Source organism: Halichoerus grypus, chromosome X, assembly GCF_964656455.1.
Source record: "Halichoerus grypus chromosome X, mHalGry1.hap1.1, whole genome shotgun sequence".
Classification (NCBI taxonomy): domain Eukaryota; kingdom Metazoa; phylum Chordata; class Mammalia; order Carnivora; family Phocidae; genus Halichoerus; species Halichoerus grypus.
The window spans coordinates 114,593,125-114,607,133 of NC_135727.1; the positions used below are offsets into that span (position 1 = coordinate 114,593,125).

General features: G+C 42.6%; 2 protein-coding genes across 3 annotated transcripts in view; one reads left to right on the top strand and one right to left on the bottom strand.

The window, feature by feature from the left end:
• LOC118548244 (membrane-bound transcription factor site-2 protease) overlaps positions 1–14,009 on the bottom strand; it is a 192,796-nt gene that overhangs the window by 156,766 nt on the left and 22,021 nt on the right. The window contains exon 2 of the mRNA XM_078064468.1: positions 3,726–3,808. Within this exon, the coding sequence (XP_077920594.1) occupies positions 3,726–3,734 (9 nt within the window). The 5' untranslated portion in view covers positions 3,735–3,808. The remainder of the gene's footprint in view (positions 1–3,725; positions 3,809–14,009) is intronic.
• Positions 1–14,009, top strand: part of SMPX (small muscle protein X-linked) — a 56,297-nt gene that overhangs the window by 38,464 nt on the left and 3,824 nt on the right. The window lies entirely within an intron of this gene.

Consider the following 14,009-nt stretch of genomic DNA (forward strand, 5'->3'; position numbering starts at 1 on the left):
CAGTAGGTCTAGGGTGGGTACGAGAATCTGCATTTCTGACAAGTTCCTGTGGGCTGCTGCTGCTGGCTTGAAGACCACACTTTGAGAACCACTGACCTAGTGCCACTAATTTAGATTGTTTAGGTCTGGACATTGGAAATCTCTAGCCCATCATCGGGTCCACAGTTTTATAGCTAGTATCCAAAGGTATAGTGAGCAAATTGGTCAAACTTATTTGCTGAAATTCAGATTCACAAAGCATCAATGAAGCAACAATCTTTAATGCTTACAATAGTGCTTCTGAGGGTCAGGCACCGTGCCAAGTATTTTACCTTGTGATTCTTAAATGAGTTAGTATACATAAGAGCTCCATTTTACAGGTGACAAACCTGAGGCAAAGACAGGTTATGTGACTTCCCCCAAAGTAGCCCAACTAGATAATGGGGCAAACAGGATTCAAACCAGGCTGTCTGGCTCTTAACCCATTACCCCAGGTTGACTCACTATGTACCAGATAGGCTAAGCTCCATGGAGGTGAAATGTGCTGTGTAAATTCAGAAGGACACTCCTAATATAACAGATGGAGGAATTCTGCCAGTGGCATCAAGATTCAACACTGTTACAATCCAAGGGTTGGCAAAGTAGGGCCCACAGGCAAAATCCTGCCTACCGTTTGGTTTTCTTTTAAAACTTTTTATTGTGAGATAATTCTAGATTTACATGCAGTTATAAGAAATACTACAAAGAGATCCCCAGATGCAATGATTGGGAAGAAAGAAGAAAAATCATTTTTCCAATCTCTATAGAAATATTTCCAAGGAAGGCCTTGCCATGTTTCAAATATATGCAGAGACCAAAAAGCCGCGTTTGATAATCTTCATCAAGCATACTTAGGGATGTCCAGGAAGTGGAAGGAAAACACAAAAGAGGTTCTAAATTTGAACACTTTTCAAGTCCAACGCAAAACACGACCAGGATCACAGCTACTTGGTTGACTGACAGTCAGTATAGCTTTTCTCAAATATTATGACGTAAGAACTGAAGCCAGTTTCTGAACAGTTGAGTGGCCTGGCCTTGGGCTTTGGGTGGGAACCACTTGTTTTTATTCTAGTTATCGTAGTCTTAGAGTCAGGCAGCAGTGAACTGCTGGATATAGTTAGACCTGAGATCCTCAGTGTGGGCTGTACCCTAGGATCACCTGGACTTGTCTGAGCCCCACCTCTGACCAATTTAACTCTTAGAAGGAGAAGGATATTTCACAAGCCCCTAAGGTTCGTCCAGCGTGCAGCTTGGGTCAGAAGGACTGATTTACAGAATGTTTCTCAGTTCTTCTCAGGACAAACCAAAATGAAATATTTCTTGCTTAGGAAAGTATTTCTTTGGTTGAATGTCAAGGTTGCTAGGATGAAAGTCCCTAAATGTGGGAAATAGCCAAGCATTCTTGGAAAGGCATGGAGCATAGATGTACACTTATTCATAGGGTGATCCAATGGCGACCACAGCTTCTGTTTGGGGTAGGACATGGGGAAGAGATAGTGTTATCCAGAATGCCATTGACTCCAGAACAATAGCCATATTGAAGACACTCTGGTCCCCTCTAGTGAGTGTGTTGTGCCTTGTCAGTGTTGTGATGTGTGTTTAGCCAGCCATATTCTCGTAGGTCAGGGGACCATCAGTGTCACTTAGTCCAACCCAGCCTAGTAGGTCCTCTCTATACTCCCTGCTTTCCAGATATGTCCCCTACTCTGGAGAGTCACTTGGGTTTCACTATGAATTCAGCAACTTTTAAGCCCTGTCCCAATCCATCTCACTCTAAAAACTGCCAGGCTGCTGTTCTCTCCAAATAATCCCAGTTGCACCCTTTGGAGTGACTCATTAAGAGGAGAGTCCAAGTAAGTCCCATTCCATTGGCATTTCTTTTAACTTGTTCAGTCTCTGAGTGTAAACATAATACAAGGGGGTTATGTTTTTGGTATGATGTGCAAGGCACTAATCACTGAATGCTGAACTGTTGCACTGTAAGCTTTGGTTCAAGATCAGTCAGTTATGTTGGCCTGCTCCCACAAAACTGAACCCATGAGTTCTCAGGATGCCAGATCTCTAATGTCTGGCTACTCACCATTTCAAAAATGCCCGAAGCAGTATGTTCCTATCCTGTGGCTAAGGATATGGTTTTTGACATAAGTGCCATTTTTTGTGCTTCCCACAAATAACAACTATTCATTGACACATAAAATATAAGAGCTGGACTTGGCTTATAGCAACTGTATTACATATATATATATATATATATATATATATATATATATATGTTTTTATTTAAATTCCAGCTAGTTAACATACAGTGCAATATTCATTTCAGGAGTAGAATTTAGTGATTCATCACTTCCATACATCACCCGGTGCTCATCAAGACAAGTGCCCTCCTTAATCCCCATCACCTGTTTCACTCATCCCCCCGCCCACCTCCCCTCTGCTAACCATCAGTTTGTTCTCTATAGTTAAGAGTCTGTTTTTTGGTTTGCCTCTCTCTTTTTTCCCCCTATGTTTGTTTGTTTTGTTTCTTAAATTCCACATATGAGTGAAATCATATGGTATCTGTATTTTTCTGACTGACTTATTTCGCTTAGCGTAATACTCCCTAGCTCCATCCACGTCATTGCAAATGGCAAGATTTCATACTTTTTGATGGCTGAGTAGTATTCCATTGTAGATATATATGAATTCTTCTTTATCCATTCATCAGTTGATGGACATTTGGGCTCTTTCCACAATTTGGCTACTGAGCAACTGTATTATCTATTGCTGCATAACAAATTATCCCAAACCCAGCAGCTTAAAACAATAATAAATATTATCTCAGTTTCTGTGGGTCAGAGATTTAGAAGTGGCTGAGCTGGGTGGTTCCGGCCTGGGGTCCCTCATGAGGTTGCAGTCAAAATGTCAGCTGGGACTACAGTCCTCTAAAGCCTTGACTAAGACTGAAAGATCCACTTTCAAGATGGTGCACTCATGCCACTGGTTAATGGGTGATGACTGTTATCAGGAGGCCTTGGTGCCTTCCCATGTGGACCTCACCACTGGGCTGCTTGCGTGCCCTCACAAGATGGTGGCTGGCTTCCCCCAGAGTAAGTGATCCAAGAGAGAGCAAGGTATCTGTATCTGCAGTGGCTTTTATGACCTAGCCTTAGAAGTTACATTCTGTCATTTCTGTAATATGCTATTGATTACCCTCATCAGTCCTGTTTGGTATTGGACGGGACTACACAAGGGTATGAATACAGGAGGCAAGATTCACTGGGGGGCCATTTGGGAGGATGCCTGCAATAGCATCCTTTTTTTAAAAACCAATGAGAACACTGAGGTCCAGAGAAGTGAGGTTTGCCCAAAGTCACATAGCCTTAACATTTCAATATTTGTTTTTCTTTCAACCCCACTGATCCTTACCACCCACAATTTCTTGTATTTATTTAAAACAGCAAATGTTGTTTATCTTTGGAAGATTAGAAAGATTATTTCCAAATGTGAAGCCAGTTTCCCTGATGTTTTTAACAGAGGAAGCCTTCAGAAACCAGACAACGTATAAGCAAAGTGTATATTACAAGCACTCAGGAAAGGTTTTTCTTCACTTCCTTGAGTCATTAGGGAGGAAATGCTCCAGAAGGAAGGAGAAAAAAGCAGAACCTCTAACGGAAGGCAAATCCAGAAGAGAACTGAAAATCCAGTGTTTGAGGGATAACTTTTACCTTTTGCATGCTGTTCTCTCTCCTCGGCTTGTTCCCATATTGTGATGTTTCCCGGCTCTTTCTTTTGATTTCTGAGGGTGAAACTAGAACAAGAACAAGAAAAAGAAAACAAAAAATAAGAAAAAAGCAGAGACTATCACCAACAATCAAACCAATGGCAAGAACACCCTCCTTAGGAGTTTGGATTTCATTAATCCCAGATAAAGGATAGTGATCTGGCCACAGGGACTCCCTAGGAGAATCATAGAATTTTTTTCTGTAAAAACTATGTCTCTGAAACACACACACACACACACACACACACACACACACACACACACATAGACACACACACACACACACACACACACACAGATTTTTAAGCACAAAACTCAGAACTGATCAATATTATCAGTTCTTTTCTCTTCAGGATCCTCTTTGAAATGGCTATCTTCTAAGAAAGACAACAACAAGAAAGAAACCTGATCTTTATTCTCTATTCCTTTTCTATCAGTTAAAAAACGACAAGGCCTGTCATCTCTGATCACCGTAACTAGTCAGGAGACATGACGACTCTCTCCCTGCCTGACCTATTTTGTTTAATGGGGCCCACTCCTTTGCCCTCTGCTGTGCTACCTTCTCTCCTGAGTTCCATTTATAGCAGGGCTTTATTAATGGTTAAATTGTTAGGAGCGGATCTATCTCTCTCCCAAGGCTTATTTCCCCTATTCAATAAATTAAGCCATGGGATCGGAGAGACTGTCCGTTTCTGCTCTATTTCAGCTCATATTCTTCCTAGCCCACAGAATACTGCGAACTGACAGGTGAGAGCTCAGTATGAGTTCCCACTGCCTGCCCAGCAGTCTGTGGTCACTTGCAATTTGTTTCATATTTAGTTCTCCGAGTAATGCTTGTGTGGCCCATGGGAATTTTCCTAAGCTCTTGATGAAAGTCTCATATCTGGAGCTGAAACACTTCAGCTTCACTGAGGAGCCCTTGGGCCTTTGCTAATGGTGAGGGGCCTCCTTTCTCAGTCCTCAGGCAAGAGCCCCTGGACAAGCGCTAGGAGGTTCTGTCGTGTTTGACCTCTCTCCTTGCCCTGAAAGAAGGTTTGCAAACTCCATTCACCCGCCATGCTTGTTGCTGTCACACAGGTGACCTCACTGAACAATTGGGGCATTAATGGCCCACAGCTGTCAAAGTGACCTGTGCACTTCACTTCTCAAAGCCTTTTCTCACTTGTTTTTGGTTGCCAGAGCCCTGCAGTCAACAGACCTTTCAAGAAAAAAAAAAAAAGAAAAATCACAAAAGTGATAATGTCACTGCCTGCAGGACATCCTTCAGCGGCTCCTCACGACCCCCAGGGCCTGCACTAACGGCTCATACTCACCAGCTCTTCCCATCTTGCATTTCTGCCCCACTCAGAGCATTCCTTGCTCCAGCCCTAGTGAACTTCTCCCCGTTCATGGAGGTGCCATGCTGACATGAGGCCACAACACATGCTCAGAATATTCTTTTCAAGTCTTTCTCCCATACCCATTAGCTGGCTACCTCCTGCCTCTCATTCGGTCTCAGTCTAAATACAGTTTCTGAAAAGCCCTTCCATGGCCTCTTAACTGCATAGCACCCACAGCAGCTACCACTTATTTTATTATCTGACTGTCCTTCTAGATGTTCAGTTTCTTGAAGGGGGATAAATTGTCCCCTAGGGTATCCACAGTGCCTAATACATTTTCTGACATATGATGTAACCAAATTAAAGCCAGGCATTTTAGTGTCCACCTTTAAGACCATTTAAGCACATCTAAGCCCCAAGCCACATCCGAAAGAAGCATAAATTGGTTGCCAAAAATGGCCTCAAAAATGAATGCAGATCTTCATCTAAGGATTTACATTGTAAAACACACAGTAGAACTACCCCAAGAGTCTCTTGATTCATGATCAGCCCAAGATCCCTTCACCCTACAGACTTCTTACCCCAAGTGTCTCTTCATTATTTCCCCAAAACCCAGTTATCCACGGACTGCCCCAGCCCTGCCCTTCTTTTTTCTGTAATTTCGACTCAGTTCACTCTTCAATTCTCCACTCCAGCCACTTAGACCTCCACCAACCATCAGCACCACAACGAGCTTCAAGTCAAAATGGCAAAGACTGAATCTTGCTTGGAAGACAGAGGGGGAGGAAGAGATATGTTGACTTAGAAGCTTTTTATGGGACTTGTAAGCTTTTTTTTTTTTCTTTTACTACATGGGAGGTACTCTGCTAAATGCTTTAGTAAGTTATGCTCCCAACAACCCTATAAGCTTGATACTATTAGTTTCCTGCACTTCAAAAGAACACCTGCCCAAGGTGACACAGCTAGGAAGCAGGAGAGCTGGGATATGAAAGCAGAGTCTGCACCAAAACGTCTCCATAGTAGGTACTCAGTAAACATGAGCTGAACATATAAACAGGGCCCCACCTGGGAACCAGTTTGGAGGCTGGCAAGGCAAAGGGTGTGGAAGGGATTTCTCTGATGAATTGATTGCAAGTACATGTCAAAGCTTTATTCCAAAGTTGCTTAAAGGAGGGGGAGGGGGAGGAAGTACAGGCTTCCAGTCGTGAACTGTATAAGTCAGGGGGATGAAAGGTACAGCCCAGGGAACACGGTCAGTGGTATTGTAATAGCATTGCACGGTGATGGACGGTAGCTACACCTGTGGGCACAGCCTAACATATAGACTTGTGGAATCCCTATGTTGTCCACCTGTCAACTATACTTCAATAAAACAAACAAAAACAAAGTTCCTTAAAGAGGCTTCAAAAGGCTAGTTCAAAAACTTGGAATAGGAAATAATGTGGTTAGATAACCCTGTTAGACCAGATAGAAGTGGTCATGAAACTCTGTTACAAGGCTAATTTAGTGAGGCAGGTAAATCTAATTTCCCAGAAGGGGCTCTTAATCTAATTGGAGTTGATCAGAAAGTCATTCATATGTTTTATTAGAAATGCCCCAGAAGGGGCCACTCATAGCGCCAGAGCACACAGCTGTCCCAGCTCAGGTTTGGGATCATTTTCTTTCACAGAAGCATTTCTCAACCTCAGTAATATTCACATTTGGGCGGGATAACTCTTTGGGGTGGGGGCTGTTCCAGGCCCTGTAGGATACTTAGAGCATCCCTGGCCTCTACCCACCAGACACCAGTGTCACCTCCTCCTTCTGGATGTTATAACCAAAAATGTCTCTACATATTGCCAAATGTCCGTGGGAGGGGGCAAAATACCACACCACACATTGAGAACGACTCCTCTAGACCCTGGATTCTCAAAGTGTGGCCAAAGACCAAAAGCAACAGCATCTCTTGGAAGGTTGCTAGAAATACACAACCTAGGCCCCACTCCAGACCTCCTGAGTCAGAATCTGCAGTTTAACAAGATCCCTACGTGCTTTCTATGGACTTTAAAGTCTGTGAAGCCCTTCTAGGCCAGCGGTTCTCAACCCTGCCTGTGCATCAGAGGCCTTGGGGAGCTTTAAAGAATGCTGATCACACCCCCAGAGACTCCGATATCATTGGTCTGGGGGCAGCCGGGGCCTTGGGATTTTTAAAAACTCTCCAGGTGATTCTAACTTGCAGCCAAGTTTATGCTTCTTGTTCTGGATAGTTTAAAAACAACCTGCCCTACAGCTTTGGGAGTGGTTTCCAAAAGCCTATAAATGTGACCTCACATCTCCAAAGTGATGCTTCTTTCCTTCCCATGAACATCCTTCTTTTTTGACCTCTTATCACTTTTAAGATGATAGAATTCAAGTCCTTTGACGATGGCTTCAAAAGGTAGGGTTTGGCTATAACTAACTTAAAATCATGGTTGGAATAATTTGGGAAAAAAATGAAGGCATTGGTTTAACCTTCCCCAGATAACTTCTTAAAGAAGTAAAAGCCATATATTCAGTGATATTATAATAGTGCCATCTGGTGACACATGGGAGCTACACTTGTGGTGAGCACAGCATAATGTATAGACTTGTCCAATCACATATGTTGTACACCTGAAGGTAATGTAACATTACATGTCAACTCCAGTCAAATAAAAAAAAATTTTTAAAAACTTTAATTAAAAAAAGAAGAGCCAGCAGAATCATCCCTCAAAATCTTACTAATTTAAAAAAATGTCTGTACTTGAAAAAAAATCCAAACATTAAACAGCAAGCTCTATCAAGAAAATTGTTTTGCATGAAATGTGCAATTATATAAAGAGCCCAGGAAAATTGGGAAGCAAAACACTAACACCTTAATAGATAAACAGATAAAGGAAATGAACTCACAATTCACAAAAGTGGATGTATAATTAGAAAAGCATGAGAAAATGTGCAGCCTCACTAATAATCAAAGGGATGCTCCATGAAAAAAGAATTACCAATTTTCCTCTTATAATATTCACCAAGATGAGTGGGAAAATGATCATGAAACAGACACTTGCTTATTCCCTCAATAGATATTGAGTGTCTTCTGTATAGGAGGCACCCCGCTAGCCTACACAGTGAGGGTGTGGGGCTTAGTAAATGGAGAAAATTCCAGCCATTAAGAATTTCTATCTCCCACAGCCCAGTTAGGCCTTGATGGAATCCATCCTAAAGAAAATGTTCATGTGGAAAAAGCTTTGTTCATTTATGATAGCAAAACTGATTCAAAACCCAAATGCCCATTAATAGGATTATAATTAAGTAAACTCTAGTGTATCCACTTGATGAAATACTACAGACACTATTTGTGAATTAATGAATGATTAATGAAAAAAGAATACAAGCAGTAGAAAACCAGAATAATGATTCAGTAATAAAGTAAATTTTGAAAACGCTACATGGTGTCATCTCCACCACCCAAAACACACAATATACATCTGTATATTTAAAGCTCTGAGGGTAAAAGATCTGTATGTACTCTGTAAACTCTAGAACACTTATGAAAGAAACTGAACATGACACAAAGAAATGGAAAAGTGTTCCATGCTCATGGATTGGAAGAACAAACATTGTGAAAACATCTATAGTACCCAAAGCAATCTACACATTTAATGCGATCCCTATCAAAATACCAATAGCATTGTTCATAGAACTAGAACAAACCATCCTAAAATTTGTATGGAACCACGAAAGACCTCAAATAGCCAAAACAGCCCTGAAAAAGAAAAGCAAAGCTGGAGTCATCACAATTCCAGACTTCAAGTTATATTACAAAGCTGTAGTCATCAAGACAGTATGGTACTGGCACAAAAACAGACACATAGATCAAGGGAACAGAATAGAGAGCCCAGAAATGGATCCTCAACTAATTTTCAACAAAGCAGGAAAGAATATCCAATGGAAAAAAGTCTCTTCAACAAATGGTGTTGGGAAAACTGGACAGCCCCATGCAGAAGAATGAAACTGGACCATTTTCTTACACCACACACAAAAATAAATTGAAAATGGATGAAAGACCTAAATGTGAGACAGGAATCCATCAAAATCCTTGAGGAGAACACAGGCATCAACCTCTTTGACCTTGGCCAGAGCAACTTCTTACTAGACATGTCTCCTGAGTCAGGTGAAAGAAAAGCAAAAATGAACTATTGGGACTTCATCAAGATAAAAAGCTTCTGCACAGCAAAGGAAACAGTCAACAAAACTAAGAGGCAGCCTACGGAATCGGAGAAGATATTTGCAAACGACATATCTGATAGAGGGTTAGTATCCAAAATCTATAAAGAACTTATTAAACTCAACACCCCAAAACCAAATAATTCAGTTAAGAAATGGGCAGAAGACATGAATAGACACTTTTCCAAAGAAGACACCCAGATGGCTAACAGACACATGACAAGATGCTCAACATCACTCGTCATCAGGGAAATACAAATCAAAACCAGGATGAGATACCACCTCACACCTGTTAGAATGGCTAAAATTAACAACACCAGAAACAACAGGTGTTGGCAAGGATGTGGAGAAAGGGGAACCCTCCTACACTGTTGGTGGGAGTGCAAGCTGGTGTAGCCACTCTGGAGAACAGTATGGAGGTTCTTCAAAAAGTTAAAAATAGAACTACTTACAATCCAGCAATTGTACTACTAGGTATTTACCCAAAAGATACAAAAATAGAAATTCAAAGGGGTACATGCACCCCAGTGTTTATAGCAGCATTATCAACAATAGCCAATTTATGGAGAGAGCCCAAATGTCTATTGACTGATGAATGCATAAAGAAGATTGGTATATATACACAATGGAATACTACTCAGCCATCAAAAAGAATGAAATCTTACCATTTGCAATGACATGGATGGAGCTAGAGTGTATTATGCTAAGTGAAATATGTCAGTCAGAGAAAGACAAATACAATCTGATCTCACTCATATGTGGAATTTGAGAAGGAAAACAGATGAACATATGGGAAGGGGGAAAAACAGGAGAGAGTGAAACAAGCCATAAGGACTCTTAATGAAAGAGAACAAACTGAGGGTTGCTGGAAGGAGGCAGGTGGGGGATGGGCTAGGCTAGATGGGTGATGGGGATTAAAGAGGGCACTTGTGATAAGCACTGGCTGTTGTATGTAAGTGATGAATCACTGAATTCCACTCCTGAAACCAATATTGCACTGTATGTTAACTGACTAAAATTTAACTTAAAAAAAAGAAAGAAAATAAAGCTCTGAGCAGCCCTAAAACTTAGAAAATGCTTTATCTTTGTTTAACCCAGTATTTTTCCATTTATCTGACCATGGCAAGTTTTTTTTTTTCTCACCTCCCTTCCTTTTCTTTCAAAAGTGAAACTTGTTTTATTGTCTCTGGGACCTAGTATTTCTCAAACAAACCAACAAACCACCCAGCCCTTGAGGATATGCTGGCAGATACAGTAGTATTGAAAAGCTATGTACAAATAAAAGCCATACATGCTGTATACACACATACATAGCAAAAATCCATCAAGTTGTTCACTTAAGATTTGTCCATTTACTCGAAAAAAAATATTAAAAAGAAATACTGCTAAATTCTGAGAAGGCAAGAGATATTTTTTAAGTTAAATTCTGGTGTCCATTAGAATAAGTACAAGGGTGTTTAAGTCAGATTATTGATACACTACAGATATATTTCTTTGTATCGGTTGTTCCTGCAAGGTGCCTTAAATACTGCCAGTATGTATAAATGACTTGTGCCCATTTTATATGAGTTTTGAAAAAGAGTTTCAGCATGGGGGAAAGAGCTCCAGACAGGCTTTTTAATCCTGGACCAGCCATTAACTAGTTTGTGTGACCTTGGACAAAGTGAGTCAACCCCTCTGGATTTTAATTTCCTAATTTCGAAAACGAGGAGCAGTACTACAATTCTAGTTCTGCTCATCTTCAAAAATAGTTTTAAAGCTTTGTAGTTCTATCTTTGCCTGATGGAACATCAAATGCCAGGTTTTTATTTGAATATTGAGTCCTTGGACCTCTTGGTACCATCATCAGCTGCTGTAAAAACAAACAGAAAAGGTCAGTCAGCTCTAAGGTGATCTCCATGGCAATGTGTTTTCCAGGATGCCTTACGGGAGAGAGACATAGAGCAGTATATTTATTTTATCGGTTCTGTTAACCTTATGTCAACTAATTAGTTTACCATTTGGATGTTCCAGAACCTGTGACTGCCACAGTTCTGTTGCCAGATGGTTCTAAGAGGATGTTGGCTATTTCTGATGCAAGCACCATTGTCTCTAGGCCTTGAATGCTCATGCCTAAACAACACAGAAGGGGTTCGCCATCTTTGGAACCTCTGAGAATCGCTTGGATAAGACAGCAGTCTACTCCATTTGTTTTATCACCTTGTCTACCTTTGGTGTTCGTGAGCTCTGCTTTGCGTGGGAAGTCTTGGGTCAGTGTTTCTCCAGTAAATCACTGGCCCCCTTAGAAACAGGGAGGTCTGTGCTCTGCTGGATGGACAGAAACTGACCACAGAGCCAGGAGCTGCCAGTGGTGACCGGTCTCGGACGGTGCCCCTTTCTCCGCTAAGATCTCCCCAAACAAGCTCAATGTTGTCTCAGCTGCCGGCCCTCAACTCTGGCTTGATTATCCAGGACAACAAATTCTCAATACAATAGGATTAAAAAAAAAACGAAACAAACAACAAAACCCTTCTGAACTTGTTTTAGTGAGATTTGACCTGGACACGCAATTTGCCTTTTCCTTACTCAAATTCTCCATGTCCAGCACAGAACACTGTTTGAATCTGGATTTTAGGTGCGGAATTAAAAAAAAAAAAAAAGTCCTGCTCTTTGTGCTTTTTCTCATCTTCCCTGCTTTTACTAGGTCTTGGTAGAAACATTTCCATTTTCGCTCTCTCCACCAGAGGCCTCATGATGCACAAAAGCCAATCTGGGTGGACGCTTCATGGTTTAAGAAAAAAGTTTTAAAAGTGTTTACTTAGAGTTTTGTTTCTTTTACCTTATGAGTGGCTGTTTGGGATAAAAGAGAATTCCGGGTTTGGAGTTAACCGGAATGCAATTCCGGGCGGCGCACTTCCTCCTGTTTCCCTGGCACTGGTGCATGAGGTTCCAGAGGAGCCGCGGGTGTGGCTTGTGCCGCCTTCGTCTCCCTGAGGGCACCGACAGGGGCCAATGGGCGTGCATGTTCTTTATCAGCTCTAGAGGACCCTACCGACGCCCTCCAACCAATTCCAAAGCTTCCGCCACTTTGCTCTGGGTGCATGGTCAGCCATTGCATATGGAACCAGACAGAATATGAGGTATACCCTTTCTCTTGACAACTTTTGAGTGTCACTGTGTTTATGGCTCTGTGATTTAGCCCCACCCAGGAGGAAGTAATCACTGCACAGTGCCCGAGTGTCTGGTTAAAGGACTAAATGCAGACAAGTCTTGAGTGGACTCCATTTCGTAAGTGATGTATGAGGGGCCGTGGCCACTATGACTAACACAGCTATAAATGGGTCATGGCAAGGCATAAACATCACATGTTGCTCAGCCTGGACTTAGGGTGACACAAGGGAGATATGTGGTATATCGCCCCTGTACCAGCCAGGGTGTGTCTTTCCCAAGTGTAAACTAGAAGTGGGGCTTCTGTGTCTTTTTGATTTGGGTACAAAACCTGTGTGGGATGCCTGGAGAGTGACTTTTCAGCAGAGTGCCTCATAGTCCCCATCATTCTCACAGATGTCCTTACAAGAGAAAGGACACGGCAGAGTAACTGACAGCTGCTGTCTAGGCAGCAAAGCGGAGCGGCCCGGGATGCCACCCAACACACTTGCATTCCAACAACGCGACAAACAAGTGTGCTTTGCGGCATGAGCAATTTTAGCTCTGGATCCTTTCCCATTGGTCCCGTTTGTAAAATTGAGCCCTGACCCCAAGTCTCCGAATTCTTGCATTCTTGTATTCCGGTAACCGACAGGTATTCCGAGAACACACTGAGTCCCACAAGGTCAAGGATGGAGTCTCTGGTCCTTTGGGGGCTTTGCAGGGCTGGAAGGACCATATGTGACTGCAGCCATCCGCAGTGTCCTGCTTCCAGGCTTGCTGGGTCCTCTTGGATTCCACTGGGACCCAGGAGGGAGAGGGAAAGCTGGTGGGGGGCAGGGTGGTCTGCAGAAGGACAACTGCCATGACTCCTCTGTCCCATCTGCTGCCTTTTGCCTGGCTCCTTCTACAAGGGAGAACTGAGTTCACACTGTAGATTAAGTGAAGGAACTGTGTCAAGTGGCGCACAGTAGGTGGTCAAAACTGATGCCATCACCATCAGCTGTTTCTCCACCCCCATATGAAGCACAGACCGATGATTTGGGCACAGGAGTCCCCTGTTCCACCAGCTTCCCCATGCTTCCCATGGCTTGTGGGCACAGCAAGTGAAGGGGAAAGAGCACGGTCCCCCCGGGAAGAGTGTTGCATAAAGAACTCCACGTGTTTGTTTTTCTAAATCATCTGGCCCTCTTACCGTGGCGATGATGATCTGGGAAGACTGGGTCAACATTTCCCTGTGTTTCCCAAACTGCCTAGAGTCAGAGGTCCACAAGCTGACCCCAGTCGTGAGGGGTCCCTGAGGGATCATTGCAAATGGCTCATCCTGCACTTCTCAGTATAGCCATAATTTCATCCACCGGGGACATATATGTGGTGGTCAAAGTCCCGAGCAAGCCCATCACAGAAATGGCTCCCATTTCTGGGTTGCAGATGGCACTTCACAGTCTGGACAATTCTGAGAGAGAAATCACACCTCATAGATGCTTCAGTGACAATTTGCTATGACTCATCACTCTTTCCATGCTGCTCAGAGAAGCCGAAGGAATGTCTCAGCTTCCAGG